Raw genomic sequence first — 23,329 nt, 5'->3', positions numbered from 1 at the left:
CTTTACGCATGACTAGATAGGTGACTACTTAAGATAGTGAGAATATGGTTGAGATTTATGATGATTAATTCTCCCATATTTATTTTAAATTTATGCGAGAATTAGACTAGAAATTTAATAATTGGATATTGTAGCGCAATAGATGATTTTGAAGTCTAACGATTTTTCGATCTTGCGACATGTCTAAATTATTCTTTTTCTAGCTTGAATAGACGCGATAGATTTCTTAGGTGTGTGTGTAATATCCTTTCTTTGCGTGTTGTAGTGAAATGGAATCCAAGAGTATAATTGCTGATTTAAACAAAGTGGAGAGGACTCGAAATAACACAAGATAAATCATCTAGCCTATACTCAATAAGTTAAGAAAAATCGGTGCCCACGCGTAATAATGTTAAGCAGCATGCACAATGTCTAATGTATGAGTTTGAAACCTACGACACTGCCTAAAGCATGTAGCAAGCTTTGAAGATGAAGTTTGGGGGGAACTTCAACCACTAGGTTGCGTGGATTAACTATGAGGTTTGACTCCTATAAAATGCGCTCTGACCACACAATGAAGCTGTATCTTAGGGCTATGTCGATCATGATCTGCGAACTTAAGTCGGCAGAAAGCAACCTGACTGATGAATAGCAAGTCCAAGCAGTGATAAGATCACTACCAAATTCTTGAGAAAATATGAGCCAGAACCTGATGCATAACGAGAATATCAAACATTTTGATGATGTCTCGTGTCACTTGGATTGGAGGCTAAGCGCCTAAAGGCTACTAAGCCCAATCATACAGCTTATGTGGCTGATTCTATTTGGCGCAAGGCATCAAGGCCTAAGCGCAATAAGTCCAAGAATGGGGTAGCTGCTGGACAAATTAAGAAGATGTCAGGAACTTCTCAACTCAGCAAGAGGGGCAAGTGCAGGAAGAACAAGTCAAAATTAAAGTGTTTCAACTGCGGAAAGAATGACCACTTCGCTCTTGACTGCACTGAGCCGAAGAAGGTACACTTTGACTTTTCTCGCATTGTTTTTGTAACTTGTATCCTGTGTGGGCTGTTGATTCAAGAGCGACCAAACACATAGCGTGAGACAGAGTTAGATTTGTGGAGTATCACCGGATTCCAGCTGGGAGTCGTGATATCAAGGTGGGGAATGGAGCTAGCGTGGAAGTACCGGGACTTGGTACCTACAAGCTGGACTTGCAGGGTAGCCGCACTCTTTTCCTCCACAATGTGTTATACGCTCCTACGATCCAATAAGACTTACTTTCTGTAATTACTCTATTAAAACTTGGTTTTTGGATTGTATTTGAAAACAATTATGTTTTCTTTTATTTGGGTCATGTGTTTTATGGTAATACTTTTCTTCATGACGGTTTCATGATATTGGATTTGGATTATTCAAATATGAATAAGTCTATTACTTTTCTTTCTACATCTGATAATTTGGATTTATATAAATGGCATACTAGGCTTGGCCATATAAAGCAAGATAGAGTGCCTTGGTTAGCTAGAGAAGGCCTGATAGACAATCTCGATAAGTTCATCTTGCCCATATGTGAACATTGTCTAATGGGAAAAGTTAAGAAAAAACTATTTAAAAAAGCCACTAGGGCATCTTTTCCACTGTAGTTAGTCCACACAGACATCTGTGGTCCATTGAGTGTGAGGGCAAGACACAGAGGTGTCTACTTTATCACATTTATAGATGGTTTTTCACGTTACTGTTATGTCTACTTAATCTTCCATAAGTCTGAAGCATTTGAGTGTTTTAGGAGATATTTAAGAATGGTTGAGAATTAGTTAGACAAGAGTTTAAAAACTCTAAGAACTGATTGAGGATGAGAATCTCTTTAAGCAATTTAAAAGGCTCTGTAATGAAAAATGAATCAAAAAACAGTTGACGATGCCGAGTACGCTGCAACAAAATGGCGTGGCGGAAATGATAAATCGAACACTGCTTGAGATGGTTAGGTTAATGATGGCGCAAGCAAACATACTAATTGTTTTTTGGGGAGATGCACTTTTGATTCCTGCCTACATTATTAACCGACCGCCCTCCAAATCAGCAACTTCCACCCCATATGAATTATGGACCGACGAGAAATCCAAATTGAGTAACTTGCGACCATGGGGTTCAACGGGTTTTGTTCACGATCTTTCTCATAAGTATGGGAAGTTAGGCCCTAGAGGAAAGAAGTGAATCTTTATAAACTACTCAGAACACTCAAAAGGGTATATACTAATAGATGAACAATCTGATGGAACTATTATTGAGGATGAGTTTCCATCTAGGGGTGAGCCTGATAGAAGTTTGGAAATCCAATAGATTGTGGGTCGAGAGGAATGCGTTCCAAGTGGCTCAAGCTCCTACAAATTGTGAGAATGACTTGTCTCCGAGTAGGAGCACACCACTTGTGAACCATAACAGCCTCAGCTGTGAAGAAACACACATGAAAGTGTTCCCCATCATCGTTTTGAGATTTAAGGAGAAGCTTTTATGGTAGCTCCACAAGATGATGATAAGCCTAGAACAATTTAAGAGACCCTATCGTCTTCTACTAAAGATGAGTGGATGAAAGCATTAAAAGATGAGATAGAGTCTATAAGGACAAATCAGGTATGGGATCTGGTAGATCTACTGTCAGGACGCAAGGCTATTGGAAACAAATGGGTTTTAAATGTCAAGCGCAAGTCGGATGGATCAATAGAAAGGTACAAAGCTCACTTAGTGGAAAAAAGATATACCCAACAGGAGGGTATAGACTATGATGAAACTTTTTTACCAGTGGTGAGGTTTGCTTCAATTCGCCTGATTCTAGCTATAGTAACAAACATGGATTTGGAACTCTAACAGATGGACGTTAAGACAACATTTCTTAATGGAGAATTAGATGAGAAGATCTATATGGATCAACCAATGGGTTTTGTGGTCAAAGGTCAATAGCGTAAAGTGTGCAAGTTCAAACGATCTATATATGACCTAAAGCAATCATCTAGACAATGGTACCCCAGATTCCATCGAGCCATTCTCTTGAATGGGTTTACGATAATCATAGAGGATCATTGTGTTTATGTTAAAAGGTCCAAGAAGAGTTTCATTATGTTGTCAACATAACCATTCTTTTGTGGCGACTATCAACCCTTTATCATTTTCAGCTAGTATGGGTGAGACAGAATACATTCTAGGAGTTAAGATCTACAAAGATTACTCAAAGAGACTTTTGTGTTTCTCTCAACAAACTTACATAAATAAAGTTCTCGAGCGCTTCCTAATGAGTGGATGTAAACCCATTAACACCCATGTTGCAAGAAGCGAGAACTTGTCCAAAGAGTTGTGTCCTACGACTCAAAGAGAAAAGGAAAAGATGGCTCATGTCCCTTATGCTAATGTTGTGGGTAGTCTGATATACGCAATGATATGTACTTGACCTGACATATGCTATGCAATTGGCTCAGTGAGTAGATTCTAATCTAATCCCGGACTGGCTCACTGGAAATCAGTCAAGAGGATTATACGATATCTCAAGGCAACCGCGGACTATGTGCTGTGCTATCAGGGTTCAAATTTGTAGCTAAGAGGTTACAGTGATGCCGATTGGGGCAGTGACCTAGGTGAGCGCAAATCAACTATTGGATATGTCTTTCTGCTCAACAAAGGCGCCATTACATAGAGCAGCAAGAAACAACCATGTTTAACTTTATCCACCATTGAGGCAGAATGCATAACTTGTTCTGTAGCAGTTCAAGAAACTGTTTGATTACGGAGGTTCCTCAAGCATTTAGACATTGGCATGGATATTTCAGATCCGGTGATGATATTCTGCGATAGCATGGTAGCTCTCGCATATGCTAAGGACTCAAAGTATCATGGAAAAACCAAACACATAAATATCAGATATTACTACATCAGATACATGGTAGCGCAAAAGGAAATGGTTCTAAAACACATTTCTTCGAGTCGCATGGTTGCTTATCCCTTAATGAAACCTATAGTAAGAGATATCTTTTAGGCTCATGTTAGGAGTCTAGTACTGCATAAACTTAAATGTAATTTGTGTTTCAAATGACATTGAGATGTAACCTTTCATTTGGGATATTAATACAATATGATTTAATCCTTGTCTTTATCATATTATTTTTTCTAATGCACACAGACAAGATACGTCAACAGGCTTAGATCGGCTCACTCACACTAGCGATCACCTCTAGCGCTTGAGTAGCAAGTAGAAATGAGACATTGTGTCCCTAGGTACTTGTTCAAAGGGATAAGTTGGTTGACACAAAGATATGTCGCCTCAGTGGAAACTAAGATGAGCTTCATTGAGAGGACTATGCATGGGTTACCCCACCATCCATGTAGCATGAAGTTAGCCAGATGCGAGATCCTCTTTGACGCCTTGGAGGCGTGCAAATAGAGAAAATCAAGTTAGACGCTTAAGGAGTGACTAGACTAAGATCTGTACTGTGTTGATATAGACATATACTCTTTGAGAAAAAGAAATCCATCGTAGCATGTGTTTCATACTAGATGTGTTTATTCGACCATATGAGTAAGTGAGTAAAAGATTTCCCTTTTTCTCACTATGTGAGTCTTATTTTTTTAAAAAATATCATTTACTTTTGACTATGTCACGAGATAGAGGTTGTGATGTCTGCTACTTTGGCATGTTTTCTATGATCATAATTGATACGGTCTAAAGAAGTATTGTTGGAAAAGCGGTTCGACCAAAATTGAGTGATATAAGTGCAAAGGGAAGACTCTTCGATGTCGTATCTTCGATAGTATTTGCTGACATTAAACTATGATGCTACATCTTGGTAGCAGCTAAGGTTGTGAACACATTGAAATGATTTGGAGGTAGTCAAGTATTGTTCTAAGTTTTTTAACTCAAGAGGGTTCGAAAATGCTTGACCTTGATGTGTTACTTACTTGTAAAGGTCATGCGTTACAAGCAAGTAATGCAAAGGCATGACCTCAGGTCTGCATCTCTCTAATGTTCTCAATCTTGTTCATAAAAGTAAATAGGTCATGCGACCACCAAGCACATCTGTAAAAAGGTGGGAGTACATATGCCAAATCTCTCTCAGAGAAGACCAGCATAATAACATTCCTAAAATGTCTAGTCATGTCCTAGACACTTTAAGGATGTCCATTTAAATGGAAATTGAAGGCTTAAGGCTAGCCTTCAAGGGTGGGATATATATAGCCCCCCTCAATTGTTTTTTGGAACTATCTGACATATACAAAAACTCTCTCTTTTTGTTCTCTCTTGATAAGATATTTAGACTGTGAATTTTTTGTGTTACTCTAGTTTTACGTAGTACACTTCACCACTAAGAGGAAATGCTTGAGATTTATCAATCTGGAGGAACTTGTGGAGCAATTTTATAAGCTGAGCTTGAGGTATTTTTTTCGCTGTGTTTTCTTACAATCTTTTAATTAAACAACGCACCCAACAGGTTGATCGATGTCAAACAAGTCAGAACAAAGAAGGGAAGACGATACTCTACCTAGTATTCGAGTGCATGGAAACTGATAAAAAAAAATCATCTGGAGCTTCCGTCTGACCGGAGAGAACATTCCTGCCAAAACCGTCAAGGTAAATGAATGATTCCGAATCGCTGATTTATGGTTGTTTTCCCTCCATCATAGTTACAAATGTTTTTAGGGGATATTTATGCAGAGTTTGATGTTCCAACTTTGCAAGGGTGTTGCTTTTTGCCATGGTCATGGAATCCTACACAGGTAATTTTCCGACTTTATTTTTCCTTCAAAACGAATCTTTCTAAATGAGCAAACTAGAATTATCAACTCTCTCTCTTTACTGTTTTTATGTTAAAGGGATCTGAAACCTCATAATCTCTTGATGGACCCAAAGACAATGGTGCTTAAAATAGCAAACCTTGGACTAGCTCGAGCGTACATCGTGCCAATCAAGAAGTATACTCATGAGGTAAAATCATGTTTTCTCATGTATATCTTTATGTTTATCTCAAGTTCTCTTAACTAAATCATAAGAAAAAAATGTGCCTAATTGTTGTTCCAGATATTGACTCTTTGGTATAGCGCTCCAGAAGTCCTTATATGGTCTACCCATTACTCAACTGCAATAGATGTGTGGTCTGTTGGTTGTATATTTGGTAAAAGATCCTTATTTTAGTGAAACTAGTTTGATCCTCAATTAAATTTGTTCGTTACCATATTAGACATTTATTTTAGTTTATTTGTTTCATCTGAGTTGTAGCTGAGCTTGTCACTACGCAAGCATTGTTTCGAAGAGATTCTGAACTGCAACGGCTCTTTCACATATTCAAGTTTAGTGATGCAGCATCCACTCTCAATGTGTCACCCTGGCTTCTGTCTTCTGTATTTGTGTGCCACCGTAATTTGTTTTATCTAGATTTTTTATGTAGGTTATTAGGTACCCCAAACAATGAAATGTGGCATGGGGTAAGCAACCTAACACATTGGCATGAGTACCCCCAATGGAGACCCAAACATCTTTTAACAGTTGTTCCTAACTTGGATAAGGATGGACTGGATCTGTTATCTGTAAGTTGGACCTACTACCACTTCAATTGGCCATGCAATGGTTGCTCTAGACAAAAAGATGTAATAATTGACACACTTAAGACGATGTGTTTGGTAGCAAATGTTGCAATATGAACCCCCAGGCGGATCTCAGCAAAAAAAGCTATGGAACATCCTTACTTCAATGATTAGGATAAGGACTCACTTTGAACAGAAAGCTACCTGGATGGGAAATATTTCTGCTGGATATTAACAGAAATTCTATAGAAAACCAAATTTGTTTAATGTTACGAGCTCTAAAGACGGAATGTGTGATGGGTGGGTCGACTGGAAAAGACGCTGGATCGTGTTCGCGTGCTTTACCTATGTTGATCAATTTTGTGAAAGGATGAACATGGGTTTTTAGGAGGAACCTGCCTCTACAAACATTAGTTTGTGAATAATTGTCAGATAACTTTATTGATAGCATCATTACATACTTATAATCAACTTTTGCATACAAGGAAACATATGAAATAAATCCTAATTGATTTGTTCCGAAATAAGGCAAGTTTGCCTCTTTAAACAATTATTCTCTAGCCCAAAAATACCCTTAGTTGCCAAATAAGATCTTTCCATATCGTTCCTCCCTTCTTCAAAACTTTCCTTGTCCTCAAGGAAAAATTCCAGAAATTGCACCTTGATTGCTGCTTGGTTTTCCCAGGTGGCTTATGCTGGGTTGATGCCGCTCCAATGGATGAGGACTTCCACTCTATTCCCTTAGCCACGATATGATAGGATGGCTTGCGGTGTGATCGGTGGTGAGCTGAGCACTGATTCTGGAAGCTCCGTGGATGACATCGCCTTGTTGCCTAATTTTATGTTGAAGAGAGACATGTGAAACATAAGGTGGACGTGCGAGCCAAGAGGAAAATCTAGTCGATAGACCACTTGCCCAATATGTTCTAGAACCTTGAATGGCCCGTAGTACCTAGCGGAAAACTTCCTATTAGTCCTTCTCTCCACTGTGTTCAGCCTATACAGCTGTAGTCGCACGTAAACTAAGTCACTTGGTTGGAGGCTCCTTTCTTGATGCCCCCGATCATACTGAAGTTTCATTCGGCACCTCTTTGATGAGCTAATCTCTATCTGTAAGTGTTTGAACTACTGCCTCCACCTTGGTTGTTCCTTGCACATATGAAAGAAGGGTTAGGGGCTTTCGGCCATAAATCACTTTGTAAGGGGTCCGACCAGTGCTGGAGTGTGCTTTGGTATTATAGATGTACTCTACCCATGGTAGCCATTTAACCCACACCGTTGGGGTGTTGCTAATGAAGCATTGTAAGTACATATCTAGCATGCAGTTAACCACTTTGATTTGCCCGTCCATTTGCAGATGATAAGAAGAGCTAAAATTGAACTTGATGCCTTGTAGTTGGAAAAGCTCAAGCCAAAATTTGCTAGTAAAAGTTGGATCACAATCACACACAATGGATGTTGGTAGTCCATATAACTTGAACACATTTTTGAAAAAAATTTGAGCCACCATTGTTGCCGTAAATGGGGTGCTTGAGAGGCACAAAGTGAGTGAATTTCAACAATCGATCCACCACCACAAAAATAACATTTTTTCCATGTGAATTGGGAAGCCCAGTTATGAAATCCATGGATATGTCCAACCGTATAGCAACCGGAATGGACAATGGTTGGAGGAGACCTACAGATTTGGTGTGTTCACTCTTGTGCCATTGACATACATTGCTCTCTCATATGAACACCTTCACGTGAGTCCTTACCTTGGGCCAATAAAAAATTACTTTGAGCCCTGTCACATTTTGTGAAAACCCTCATGGGTGCCGGCATGGAACTCGCTGAGAATAGGTTGTATGAGGGGAGAGTTGGCCTTTAAGTAAATCCGATCCCTGTAAAAAATAAGTCCAGACTTGAAACTCCATGGTCCGATGGCTTCTCCAGCTTGGATTTTTTTCGCCAATGTTTTCAAGTCCGGTTTATTTATAACTTCCTCTTTTATGGCCTCCGTCCAATTGGGAATTGGCCTACTGACAGTAAAACTTCTCCTTGTTCCAGTGGTTTTTCCTCACATCGAGATAGGTTGTTCACTGCGGAGTTATCCCGTCCCTTTCTATATTCTATCACGAAGTCGTAGCCCATTAATTTAACGAGCCATTTTTGCTGGACCTTCGTGGCTATGGTTTGATTCCACAAGTACCTTAAACTTTTGTGATCCGTTCGGACGATGAATTTGCTATCGAGTAAATATGGCCTCCATTTTTGGATGGCTGCTACCAACGCCATGACTTCCTTCTCATAAGTGGACTGGCTCAAGTTTCGACCTTGGAGTGTCTTGCTGAAGTACGCCACATGCCTTCCCTCTTGCATGAGCACTATCCCCAAGCCAAATTTGGAGGTGTCACATTCTACCACAAATGGTATGGAGAAATTCGGAAGTGCCAAAACTGGGCCCATTGTCATGGCTTGCTTGAGTTGAAGGAAAGCAGATTCGGCTTGTTCATTCCACTTGAAGGCCTCTCTTTTAGCAGCTGTGTCAAGGGTCCCGCGATCTACCCATAGTTGTAGATAAATTTTCAATAGTAGCCTGTCAATCCAAGAAACCCGCGAAGAGCTTTACCAAAATTCGGCTGGGGCCATTTGATCATTGCCGCAACCTTCTCTGGGTCCATGGCAACCCCACGTTCGGATATCATGTGTCCCAAATAACTCACTTGTGCCTATCCAAACTGACATTTTTCCATCCTTACAAACAATTTGTTAGATTGTAACATGCCTAATACAACCTTGAGATGCGATAAATGGTCCTCCCAATTTCAACTATATATTAATATGTCGTCGAAAAAAACCAGCACATACCTTCGCAATACGGGCTTGAAAATTTCGTTCATGAGGGATTGAAAGGTTGATGGGGCATTGGTGAGTCCGAATGGCATAATGAGAAATTCGTAATGCCCATGGTGAGTGCGGAACGCCATTTTCTCTATGTCTGAAGTGTGCATATTAATCTGGCGATAGCTCGAGCAAAGATCCAACTTCAAAAAAGTTTTGGCCCCATTTAACTCATCCAACAGCTCATGAATGATGGGTATCAAAAATTTATCCTTTACCATGATTTGGTTGAGGGCCCTGTAGTCTACGCAAAGCCACCATGATCCATCATTTTTTTTACCATTAACACCGGCAATGAGTAAGGGCTGTTACTGGGCTGCACAGCTCCCGATTGCAGCAAGCTGGTGATCAGCTTTTCAATTTCTCCCTTGATATAGTGCGGATAGCGGTAGGGCCTCACATTCACTGGTCCTGAGCCTAGCTTCAATGGGATTTGATGGTTGTGGGATCGGTCAGGAGGGAGCCCCGTAGGCTCGGAAGAAACACCCTCGTACTCATGCAATAACAGGTCTAGATGGAATGGAATGGCTGTAGGACCTGCAAAATTAGCACCCAAATTAATTGAAAACATGGTAGCTGGTGCACTGATCTTCATGGGGTCGGGGGAAGTAACTGGCAGAGAAAGCCAGCCTTCTTCCGGATTAATTCCCTAGTTGCTACTCCCCCTTCAACCACCTTATGCGTCGGCCCTTAATCCCTTTCAACTCCAATCGACTTCCCTTGTATTCAAAACTCATCACAAGTTTTGTAAAATCCCACCATATTGGCCCCAATGTGCGCGATCACTAAGTGCCTAGGACAGCATCACACCCTTCAATGGCTAGCAAAATCAATGGGGAACATAGTATTACGGAAAATTATTTGGACCCCATCGCATTGACTGTTACAGTCTAACTTCTCCCCAATTGTAACCATTAACTTCATCCCACGCGTACGTTGAAGTGACAAGCCCATCGCCTCGGCGGAGGAGGCATTCAAGAAATTGTGGGAACTTCATGAGTCGAGAAGAACAATGATGCCATGTCCCTTGATTACTCCTATAATCCAAATGGTTTGTGGCGACGTGGTTCCCACAATGGCGCGCAGTGAGATCACAGGTTCCTCCTCGTAATTTGCCCACTCCACTTCCTCTTCTTCTCCCTCCATTCCTTCCTCATTCATATAAACTCCTTCGATCAAAAATAATTTTTTACAACGATGGTCGGGTACAAAGTTCTCATCGCAATCAAAGCAGAGTCCCTTCCTCCTCCTCTATTGTAACTCGCTAGGACTGAGGCGTCGAATTGGTGGCACTTTTGTTCTTAAAAAACTTGTTGAAGGTAGCATGGGTGGCATAGGTTCCATGGTCACCAATCGTTTGGCCTCCACTGTCAATGGCCTCTTCGTGTGCCTTGCTTCAAAAAGTCGGAACAGTCCTATAGCATCCGTGATGGACGCTAGTCGTGCAACTTACACATCTGTGCATATGGGCTCCTTGAGTCCGCTGATGAAACACCCTAGTTGGTGAGTGGATGCCAGACCTCCAACTCGACTAAGAAGTCGTGATCTTCAAACATGGTGGGTCCATAGCGAATTCGGAGTCCCCTTTTTAGCGTCTCCCAAGATATGATTTCTTTGGTGTTTTTGAATAATTGGTACCACATATGCACCTCTCCCTCCAAGTGATATGCTACTAACGGTAATTTTTCGATCTCGTCCGTTTGTTAGTAATTGAAAAGCTGCTCCACCATCCTCTCTCTCTCTCTCTCTCTATATATATATATATATATATATATATAATTGGTGGCAATGATTAGCTTTGGAGGCTATGGTCAGGTTCAATTTATATCCAGATCAGTTTGGCAATGATAAACTTCCGTATCATTTAATGACAGAATTTGTTCTAGACGTCATTGCACAGAATCCTCTTAAAACTTGTTTTAATGAAAATATGGTTTTCTTACGGCTGTGTTAAACCAAATTTAATTTCACTAGTCTGAATTCCACAACTGATCAGAATATCTATGAATCTAATTTCACTAGTCTGATATTTAATTTAATTTAATCTGGTCCGACCTTCTTATTCCAAATACTACAACAACGAAAAAAAGTGCATAACTTTCCAAAATCTGTTGTAAGCCGCACATTCCATTAGACCGGAGACGATTGACTGCAATAATAGACAAGATAGCGGATGTATTTAATAAAAGCTGAGACTTCAAGCCACTAGCCACATGAAGACGGCTGACCATAGAGTAAGTGAAATCGAAGCCAAGGCATAAGTCCACAACATGATCACAGAACATTCACTCTCTCCTGCTCCAAACAGTTGAGTGATGACTCCTGGCATTTGACATTAGAATTAAAAGGTATAACAATGTCCAGATGCAAGTCAATTGAATAAGACTTCAAACAAATTCCAACAAAGTTTTTTGGTTTACGAATTATCAAAACATTCAAGATATTTTAAAGAACTATGGCAAAAATTTTCAAGCCACTTTATATCTGAATGAACAGAATTACCTATGTTCATAGCAGGAGGAACTACATACTGGAGCAAGAGAATGAACCGGTACAATGGATCCGAGTGCACCAAACCAATTTGATGGGCACCTTTAATGATGAAAATCCCTGTCAAAGGCAGAGCAATATAACGAACGACTACAATGCCAATGATAAGGGATTTTCGAATTCCTCGGCCTTGCAAACCTGAAAGACATAAATCAGTTGCAACTTCCCTGTTGCAAATGTAGCAAAAGTCCAACAGAAAGTTGGGCTTTGATGTCAAAAGATGATCCTCATATCAGTTATTACCTTTGACAAGGTTTCCACCGATTATCAGAGTCATAGCTGGAATGGCTCCATCTCTGTAGTTGTGAAGAGAGTATTGGGAAACTTAGCAGCAAGGAGAAGTTGAACAACAAAAGATTCTCATTTTGTGATATGTAAGGATGCAAATAACATGGCCAAAAAATAAAATCCAATTTCTTGTTTGGCACTTCGTCTTTGGAGTAAAATTCTTATTTCAGCAATTCAAAAATAAGAGAAGCGTTTTTACTAATGAATCGATATCAAAATTATGCCATTCTGGATACCTTTCTATGTATGCCTTTGCATGATATGATGCAATAGTTTGTATAGGTCATGGAGTAAGTGCATTGTGCACTTTCAATATTTGAGGATTGAAAGTGCACATTCAGATATAAAATGTGCTGAATTCTATAAACTCATTCAATTAACCAACAAATACCTATTACCTACATCCTGAAAAAAGACAAATGACTGATATATCCAGAGTTTAACAGACTTTGGGCATGAGTTTTATACCCCAACAAGAGGACGGAGTCTTGGATAACACGAAGAGGAGCACCTTCACCGATCATTAACTTTCGGATCTCGGGGACGAGTCCAATTGCAAACCCAACAATCTACATGAGAAAAGAGCATGAGGTCAATGTGTCCATAACTAAGCAAAAGTTTGGATTAAGTACACCAGCCTCCCCACTAGCAAAGAAAAGCAGCACATTCCAAGTTAGAAAGAAGAAGTCATGGCTGGCTTGGACATACTTGGGAGTCTAACATTCTGATGGGGGGACATAGGGTGTACTCCAGATTGAAGGCACAGTGGCACCAGACATGAGACATGCTTTCACATAATAGGTTATAATCTGATCACCTAGTGCTATTTCAAAGCTCCAAATGAAGTTTATACATTCACCTAGGGCCAGGACGTAGCACATGGCATGTTATAGATGTGAAAAGTTATTCTATTTAGAAGTTGGAAACATAATATATCTCATTACAATAGTTGTATAACTCATTCTTCTGTAAAATGCAAAGTACATCCACCAAGGAGAATGAAATTAGTTTTGTTTAGGAAAGTGAATTTAGATACCAGATCTACCCAAGGAAACAGTGCTAAAAGAACACGAAAAGGGATTAGATGAAAACAAGCTGCTCAATGGTCATACCGCTGCAATAGTTGAAGGGGCAAGTATTGCGTTCAGATTAGTTTTTCTGAACATCATTGATATTTTTTGCTTTACTTTATCTGTAACTGAAACCTGAAATTGAGTTCAAGAAATAATGAAATCACAGAATACTTTCTCTGAATGTGAATACTACAATAAACCATAAACCAGTGCAAAGAATTTACTAGCTCTACCATAATGAATCATACAGAAAAAAAGTAAAATCTTAACTATTTGGGAATGAAACATTATAAAAGAAAGTCATGCTAAGACAACACTTTTTTCTGCAAAAATAGGTTTGTTCTTCAAGTGCAGCCAACGGGGCTCCAAGACTGAGTCAGGTTGTCTAATATCCCAATTGACACCATCAACTCAATACCAGAATACCCCAAAAAGAAAAAGAGAAGAGACATAATTTTCACATAATGTACCAATAAGAAGTAAAGCTCTCCGGTTGCTGCATGTCAAATAGAAGAAGAAATCGTCCCATAAGGGACCTTTAACATGATACCAGGTGAATCTCATTATCTGTATTTGCAATTATTTTGCCAAATGAATTGTAAGTTTCAAAATTGTACCTAAATACTGAAAGCCCCTTTCAGGCCTTTCCTAAGTTTGCAACAAGAATTCCTCAATTTGTTAGACAAGTGGGACAGTTTATAGCCAGGGTTGCAACTAGGATATGAAATAACGCCAAAGAATATTTAATGTAAGAAGTAATATACAGATAAAAAGCTAACCGGTTTGATGCTGTAGACAACCTCAGGTTTCTCTACAGATCTACTGCAGGGAACTGCACATTGATGATTTTCATTGTCCTCAGCTATCATATCCTTGGAGGAAGAAGGTAGCGGCTCTATGCAACTCTCTAGGACTGATGTGGAGGATTCTTTGGAAGGCATACTGATAGAGATTTCTCTTACTTCTGATCCTTTGGTGCTTCTCCTTGAAAATATCCGTATGATATTATACACGTAAGACCACAAGTAAATGCTTCCTATCTGAAGTGTCACAGCAAACAATTACAAGAGTAGAAATCTACTTGGAAATTGGCCAATCATAGTTAAACTGGGTAAGATGTACTGAAACAAATGCTCACATTACATGTAGTAGGACAACTAAATTCTAAACTGAAGGCGAAAAATGTACACCATATGATGATTTAAATCTCAATTGGATAAACTTTCTCTTGTATGAGATACCAACCATAGTCGAAAACATTCTCAATTTATTGGGCTAAAGCCTTACTCAGACGATTTGTTGATTACAGACCACCCAAGAGTTGGCATATATATACTAGAATTTGATGGTGGTTATTATATAGTAAAAGTGGTTATAAACACCTTAAAATTCACAAGAAGCAACTAGCAAGATCATCTGATATCATTCAAGGTTGGAATCCAAGCAAAATATTATAAATAACTTCAGAGTTCAGTCCAGAAAAAGAAATGAAATAAAAGGAAAGGGAAAATATACCGCCATTGAAAGTGAAACATAACCCATTCCATCTGTTTGACAGACATCAGGTGCTCCAAATGGCCCTCCTTTTTCTTTACAAACAGACGGGATTATAATCAACAGAATGTTCCCTAAATTTCCTGTTCACATAAGGAGAAAAAGTGTGTCAATGATTTATAACGTAGTACATATAGAATAATAGCACTTCATTGGATTACATCCTCCGATAAAATTAGAGTGTACTTTGAAGATGAAACGATACAGAATTTTTTTGGAAGTAATTACTTTAGCTATATGTTTTGCACCAAAGAAAATAAACAAACAAGTCATAAAAAATGTTGAGACAAAAAAATCCTGTTTATTGTTCCTTGTCAAGGTAATCAGCCTCTACAACCACAACGACTCTGATATGCATGGTTAAGTTAACCCACCATTGGTGCAATAAGTCAATGGTGAGTGAGGTTGATAAGCCTTCGAGGGTAATCCAGCTTTCGAAAGCCAGGACAGAACCTCCTCCAATGACTGATTAAACTTCTAATTGCAAAAGTGGGTAAGCAGGTGAAATAAAATCAAATCTTCCTTAAAAATTGCATTCTGTGTCCATCATCAATTTCTAAGATACTCTGGAACTTTTAATGAAAGGATTGCTACACTTCTGATCATCTAGTTATTTTGAACAATAAAGGAAAGGAAGTATCTATATCTATATCTTTATATAAACATATATCTTTATATATATATATATATATATATATATATATATATGTTTACCTGCAGCGCAGCAACCCAATATGAGGCCTCTCAGGTGTGGAGGAGCTCTTGTAACTAGGATAACTATCCATCCAAGAATAGAGCCAATAATAAATGTGATGAGGATATTGATTGGCATAAACCACCTACACACCCAACCAAATTCACTTCAAAATACTAGAATTGTAATACTAAAAAAAGAATTGAATTTTTTTCCAGTGAGCTTCGGCATAGATTAACAAAAACTCTATGTGCAGTCACTTTTGCGTATTCTTTGTGAATTCCACTAATGTGATTGGCTGCATCACTTTTTTTAATATAAAATAACTAATTTGGCCAATTATATTAGTGAAGTGTATAATGAGTACGCACAAGTGACTGTATATAGCTGAACTCGTAGGTTAAATGGAGTGAGAGCTGTAATCACATCTTAACCATGCTCTTGCTTGTTATTGTTTCGGCCAGGTAGGAGGCTACAAGGGCTGGACTGAATACATAGAAAACAACCTGTTAACAAACAAAGAATACTAAGAGACTGCACAGTGCATTTAATCAATAATGCTTGTGAAACAACATAGAATTGAATCAACGAACTAACAGTATTTAAATGCTTCCTAGCATCTTCCCCCAAAATATCGATACTATCTCGAGCAAGATAAGCCCCAAGTCCGGTAATCAAGAGTAGTTTCAAGACTGGAATTGATGCTGTGATGAAGAGATGCAAAAGCTTCATGTTGAGATTCCCTCGCAATCTTGAAAACGACCTTCACCAACCATACCAAAAGCCAATATTATGAAAAATAGAGAGTTCAGATTAATTGACTGCTGTCTGAAACACGACTGATTCGAACAATAAAACGGAAAAATACCCAAAATGGCTAAATCATTCATACATATAACAAAATGCCAACACCTGCAGCTCGCTCGAACAATAGGGGGTACAAAGGAATCACATGGAATTAATTACCCGATGGCTTATTTCAAAATTTTCTCGATTCTCGTAAGGAAAAATCCCAGCTTCTATTGAACAAAACTGCATATCTAGTTCAAGTATCACAGGAACATTTGCTTGGAATAGCTGTGGAGGATTCATTTCTTTGTAAGATGGTCTAAAGATTAAAAAGGAAAACGATTACAGGCATGCACAAATAGTTACGTATCCAGCTTCTAAATTTTGAATTAAATATCGACTAAACAAACCAAAAGCTGCAACTCCAAGTCGTTCTCAATCAAAACATTTATGGATTCCCAAACAGCATAAGTATTAACAAAGGTTGTATATATTGAGTATGAAACGAAACAGAAAACTTGAAACATGTCATGAGTCCAACCAGCTAACTCTTCTACGCGAGAGAGACACCTCAAAAGAACCTCCTTTTTCCCCGGCTCTATGTCATCCATGCAACGATCCCACGTGTGAAGAACTCAAAGAAGGCAATGGATCTCCAAAGGTTTTTATAAGAGAACTCACAGAACATGGGCAAAGAAACGACGGAGAAGCATATTGGTTTTGTTTTAACAAAACCAAACTCTCTAATCTCATCTCATGTAATAAATGCTAAAGAGAAATCATTGTAGCAGTGCACACTTTGTACTTACTGCATGGCTACTTCTAGTTGATGTTCTCAACACTCACTTGGGGAGATGTGTGGTCTAGATGATGCCACATCATGTGTGCAAAATGGATGCTCTCAATAGTGGCTTCTATCTATATTTATTCCTCATATAATCATTATAATTTTTTCAAACTTTCACATAAAATATAATAAACAATTCAACTTTTTCAAATCTAAAAATAAAAATAATATTAAAAATAATATTATAACAATATTTTATTCAACTTTCAATAAAACATATCATCTCATCTTATCTGAACTATGTAACCAAACAAAGTTGCCTAACTAGCAAATCAGACATGACTGAGTCTCGAACCATGTCATGTCTAGATTCTAGGGACCGTGAATGACTTTCGAAATGTTTTATTTTGTTGTGCGTACATACCTACTATAAAAAAAAAATGAGTATTTGTGAATGATTATTTACGATAAAAATGACTATTTGTGACGAAGTTAGACTCATTTTAATAAAAAATACTCATTTTTTCAAGAAATAGTTGTTATCTATCCATTACTACATAAAAGCAAGCAAATCTTTTTATAAAATATTGCACCTAATATTTTTTAAACCAATTTTATTATTCTTAATAATATTGTTAATTCTAATAAAAATCTCTCAACCTATCAGTTTTCTGCCATTGTTACCACCAGAACTCTAATTCTCTTTTCATCTATTCTCATATTGGCATTCAGGAACTTTCGAAAGTAATTCAGCAATTCTTAAAAAGTTTAGATATATGAGATAAACCAGAGCCTAATCCACATTATTATTACGAATAATGCTGCATGCAGGGTGCTATTTAGCTCTAAAAGATTGGAGAAAGAAACATATTTTCACTCACAAAAGAAGTTAAAAGAGTTTCATAAGCCTTGGGATTTAGGTTGGTGAAGGAGCTCGATCCCACTGTCTTTAATTCCAGCAGTCTTCCCTAGTCCAAATATCAGTTCTGCAAACCTCGGTGATGAGCAATGTTCGCTAGCTGAGATACATCACAAGAGTACTGCAATATATAAGAAGAAGAAGAAAATGCCACCCCATCCGCGCATATGTTCCAACTAATATCCGAGGATTCCGAGCATATATGTCTAAACCATCTCATGAGTTTATATTCCGACCATCCGAATAAATATTTCGATCTTCGGAGTATATGTGTTGAGCATCGGAACATATAATATTTCGATCATCTGAGCATATGTTCCGACCATTCGAACATCATGTATTTAGATTATCCAAGCATATTAATTATCAACTAAGTAAATGTTTTAACCATCTCAACATTGTATGCCAATCAAACATCCTCGTTGAAAATGCGTACGTGCACTTCATTCGAGCATATATATGTGTATCTTTTTTAATTAGTTTTATTATAGTTATCCAAATGAAAATTTCTACAAATTAATCCAGACGAGGTCTCATTGTTCATCAATCTTTGAGTTTCTTCTTTAAAAAAATAAGAGTAATGTTATACACTACACTATCATCCTATTTTAAAATTAATAATTGAAGAAGACCATGTTTAAATAATTTCACGTAATCAAGTTATAAGTAAAATTAAAGAAAATAAAACTAATAAATAATCATATTCTGGGTGATGCGCAGGTGCCATCACAATCGGCCGGAGAGAACTCCCCATCTTGAACGGTAAGAAAGAGGTGTGACATGGAAGTGAAAATATATATTTGAGTAATGTACATATAATGATAGAGTATGTAAGCGTCACATAATATATCCTTTTAAAATAATGAAGTTTATTATTAAAAAATTAATTTTTTTCATGCGGATCCGATTTGTAGTTATATATGTCAAGTATATTGCAGCTGGATTTGCTTATTGCGTTTAGATATTGAATTGAGTTGAATTGAGTTAAGATGATAAAATATTATTAGAATATTATTTTTTAATATTATTGTTATTTTGAGATTTGAAAAAATTGAATTATTTATTATATTTTATATTAAAATTTAAAAAAATTATAATGATGAGTTAAGATGAATTAATTAACCAAACGTATCCTTATCACACACTGAGATGCCTGAGCATTTTTTTCCAAATAACAGGAATATAGAAAAAAGAAATGGCACAGCTTTGCTATCTATACCTTGCTTTAGTATAAATATTGGAGAAAAAAGACAAAAAAGAAAATTCCTAAACAACGGTGTTTAAGTGCGGTACTAGATTAGGAGTCTAGGACATTATCTCAGCTGTGTTAATGTTGGTGCCACGTGCATGGATTATGGATTCCTGAGGTGGATCACCATGTTGTCATGTGTCAAGGTACCACGTTGTCATGTGTCCAGATACCACATTTTAAACTCAATCTAGATATAGAAATGGTATTTACAGTCATAAAATACATAAATTTTACGCATTTCTTTTAAAAAAAATGAATAAAAATAATTGCAACCACTTGGAATGGAAAAAGATTGTGAACTCTGTTTGTATTTGGCTGCTGAAATCATCTCAAACGAACTTCACTATTACTTACAAACAGTTCATTACTATTCACAACCCGTAGATTATTATTCACTACTAATTCATTAATATTTACAAATTATTTTACTATTATTTATAAATGATGTGAAATATTCTTATCCCTTTGCTTCGATTGGTTGCAAGGAAAGTCTTACAAGAAGTTAGCTCTCAGTCATAATCAACTAAAGAAATGTGCGAAAGGGTGTTTCCCCAAAACCATGATTTCTTAATAGGTGTGTGAATTATGTAGAGGAGTTCAATTTCTCATGATGGTGAGATGCATTAATATCCTATTAGAACCACAAATGAGTTTCCTCTCATGAAGTTGTTTTATTCTCAATGGAAGCTTAATCTCTAGACACCTGCGAAAGATTTTCTACATTCATGCACCACTCATGCATTCTCTAATTGAAATGAAAATAGCACTACCTATTAATTGAAGGTGAAATAGTAGAGTTTCTTTTTCAATGCAAGCACATATTGCGTTGATTCTGTCCATTTTGCTTCTACTATTTTTGGAAATTACAATCTGATGATGATAGTAATAATATCATCAGATGTTTATTAAGTTGGATCAATGGGCTCTGTAAAAAGTCAAGGCAGCTGTTTTCGGTGGACAGCTCCACTGGGGAGAGAGGCACCAAGAACAAAAAGGGACTCATAAGTCATCTGAGACGAGTTTCATAGTGGGCGGCGGCTTCCCGGTGGACGGTTCACGATAGTGGGCAGGAGTTTGGGAGGATGGGCGACTGGTTTTTTGGGAACAAAAAGGGCAGCTGAAGAATAAATCTATCTGACTTCAAAATTTTATTTTTATTTTTTATTTTTTAAAATGAGCCTATGTCAAGCTGCCACATCACCCAATTTTAAATGGTTTTTTTTTCTTAAGTCGAGGTCAAGGCATCTTATTATTAAAACACTCGTTGAGGTGGAGGAACAACTAAGATTATAACGTTCGCGAACCAAAATAAACCAAGATTACATCAATGTCAAAGAATCAAACATCCGAATTATCATTCTTCCCACATGCAATGAAATCCCCATATAAGTGCATGGCCATACACCTTCCTCAAAGCTAGAAATCCATTTCAAATCATTTCTCCTATCAAGCGAAATATTAAAGGAGAAAAACATAGAAGATTTATGCGGGCTTACCAACTGACTAGACATCACCTCATAATTGTGAATCACCTCCATAAGCTTATGAACAGAGGTTTTACCACTATTAGCAAAAATCAAGAGATCATCCACATACAACAAATGGCTAATCATAGTTCCCCCATTTGTGTTGAAAGGTTTTCTACCTCCCAACTGAAACTCCTTGTGCAACATTCGAGAAAGCACTTCCTCCGACAAAATAAACAAATAAGATGATGAAGGATCACATTGGCAAAGCCCACGAGAAGGCTTAAAAAAATCCCTATTACAACCATTCAAGATCACCAAAGAAAATGGAGAAGAGATAGAATTAAAGATAAGATTTCTCCATTTATCCAAAAAATCCAATCTACACAACACCTCTATTAAAAAATGACAATTCACCCGATCATAAGGTTTGGTCGTATCAATTTTCAACATAAACATTGCCTCCCTTAAGAACTTTTGTTAAAGATTTTTCCATTTTATCCTAAGGACTTTTGTTAAGGACTTTTCCATTTTATCCTCCCATGTGCTGCATATTTTTTCCTAAAGATTTTCAAGGACTTTTGTTAGAACAAGTTGCCTTTAAGAATCGCGAGCTTCTATGGAGGGATAAAATGTTAAAGCCTAGTATAAGGCACAGCCACTAAGCCACATTAAAAGATAAGACAAAATGATAGGTATGGGGAACAAGGAGAGACGTGAAGCAGACTGGTGGCAAGGGCTTCAGAGCAGAGGAAAGTAGGGGAGGAGCTGTCAGGGGGTCAGGAGGTAAGGAAGGGGCTATCAGGGGGTCTGGAGGTATGGGAGGCTATAAGAGGAAATGGGAAAAAGGGGGAGCTAACACACGCCAAGGGGTCCGGTCCCATCACTGCAGGCTGGATAAAAAGCCTTCAAACAGATGGTCAGCGGGATCTCTCTCAACTTTGTCTTCTTCCTCTTCTTTTTCTTCCCAAGAGCGGAGCACACCGATGGAATTTTCTTCTCCAATAAATAGATCTCCAGCTTTCTTTGTACAGTGAGATGTGAGGGACCATAAGTGACTGTAAACAAATATATTATAGTAGAAACTCCCCTCTCCAAACTCCATGGACGTAGGCCTCGTGCCGAATCACATAAATTTTTGTGTCTCTCTTTATTTTCTCTACAGTTATTTTCTATGGGCGTATGCATCGTCACCGTACAACCACACTGTAATACTTTTCGGGGCGCCAAACCACACTGATCAAGGCCCAATCAACCCAATGGGCCGAGAATGATTCTTTCTCTCCTTCCAGCATGTTGTGCGATTTTTACAACATAACACATATTATCAAAAATAGTTCTTCTCTGAATGAATGTCGCCTGCTCAGGAGGAGTAATACGATCAATAAGTGGTGCCAATCTAAAAACCATTATCTTAGTCATGATTTTATAGACACTGAACATAAAATAATTGGCCAAAATTGTCAAATCCCACAAGTTCATCAACCTTAGGAAAGAGCACTAAATTTGTAGCACAAAAAAAAGTCGATAAAGGTTTTCCCTCAAAAAATTCTTTAGCCATCTCCATAAGATCTTGCTTAACAATATTCCATGCTAGTATAAAGAAACTAGCAGAGAACTCATCCGAACCCAAGCTACCATCTGACGGAATTGACCAAAGAGCAGCTTTAACCTCTTCCATCTACGACATAGCACATAAATCCTTATTTTCTTGCACTGAAACCGATGGCAACAGCAATGATAGTGTCAACTCATCAAACTCCACACGGGACGATGTGAGCAACGCCTCAAAAAATTCACAACACCATTATGGACCTCCTCCAAGGATTCCAACATCTGTCCATTTTCAAGCATCATATGTTCTACCAGCGTATTTTTCTTCTTGGCTCTCATCACGGCATGAAAAAATGTCATATTGGAATCCCCTTCCGCTAGCCATTTAACACGAGACTTTTGACAACCCAACATTTTCTCATGGTGCAACCACTGCAAATGCTGTTACTTACACTTTAATAAATCACTTTTATTTTGTTAAGTGTAACCTGCCCTAACAGATTGCTCCAAACAAGAAATATGATCTTCAAGTGCATTTAATTCCACTTCCAATCTACCAAAGACCTCTAAATTCTATTTCCGCAAAACTCCTTTCAAAAGCTATAATTTCTTACTAATGCGAACCATTGGACAACCCTCCACACTGCTGCTCCACACTACTGCTCCACACCTCCTTCACTAACAGAAGAAACCCTTCATGAGTGTCCCACATACGCTGGAGACGGAAAGGCCTTGCCACAACTCTCTTATCACGATTAAAGCCTCATTTGGTTACGCAATTCTGATAAGATGAGATGTGATATTTTGAATAGTAGTGAAGTGTTTAAGTTAAGATGAGATAAAATATTTTGTAAAAAAATGTGTGTTTGGATAGTAAGATGAGATGAGATAGTTTTAAATTTTTAGGATTTGAAAAAGGTATGAGTTCAACTGTTGATTAGAAATCCGAAAAGTGCACTGTTTATGTATTGTTCACT

General features: G+C 37.9%; 1 protein-coding gene and 1 pseudogene across 9 annotated transcripts; one reads left to right on the top strand and one right to left on the bottom strand.

Moving 5' to 3' along the window:
- LOC121262244 overlaps nucleotides 1-6,735 on the top strand; it is a 37,403-nt pseudogene extending 30,668 nt beyond the window's left edge.
- A 4,691-nt stretch (nucleotides 6,736-11,426) lies between these two features.
- On the bottom strand, nucleotides 11,427-17,051 carry LOC121263531 (protein PIN-LIKES 3-like). Of its 9 annotated transcripts, none has more exons than XM_041166474.1 (11): nucleotides 16,916-17,051; nucleotides 16,183-16,348; nucleotides 16,012-16,091; nucleotides 15,606-15,730; nucleotides 14,853-14,974; nucleotides 14,117-14,377; nucleotides 13,377-13,469; nucleotides 12,733-12,833; nucleotides 12,220-12,272; nucleotides 11,929-12,114; nucleotides 11,427-11,748 (listed from the first exon to the last, which is right to left on the bottom strand). In XM_041166474.1, exons 2-11 carry the CDS (start codon nucleotides 16,315-16,317, stop codon nucleotides 11,624-11,626), a joined length of 1,281 nt encoding a protein of 426 aa, XP_041022408.1. In that variant the 5' UTR covers nucleotides 16,318-16,348; nucleotides 16,916-17,051; the 3' UTR covers nucleotides 11,427-11,623. The 9 variants fall into 9 exon arrangements, with proteins under 9 accessions (XP_041022408.1, XP_041022409.1, XP_041022406.1 ...); XM_041166475.1 differs by having other exon boundaries at nucleotides 16,183-16,353; nucleotides 16,945-17,027; XM_041166472.1 differs by having other exon boundaries at nucleotides 16,183-16,353; nucleotides 16,916-17,025.
- Between the last annotated feature and the right edge of the window lie 6,278 nt (nucleotides 17,052-23,329).

This window comes from Juglans microcarpa x Juglans regia, chromosome 4S (genome assembly GCF_004785595.1).
Source record: "Juglans microcarpa x Juglans regia isolate MS1-56 chromosome 4S, Jm3101_v1.0, whole genome shotgun sequence".
NCBI classification, from domain to species: Eukaryota; Viridiplantae; Streptophyta; class Magnoliopsida; order Fagales; family Juglandaceae; genus Juglans; species Juglans microcarpa x Juglans regia.
Note: the sequence above shows the minus strand (reverse complement) of the source record. Positions and strands in the feature narration are given on the sequence as shown.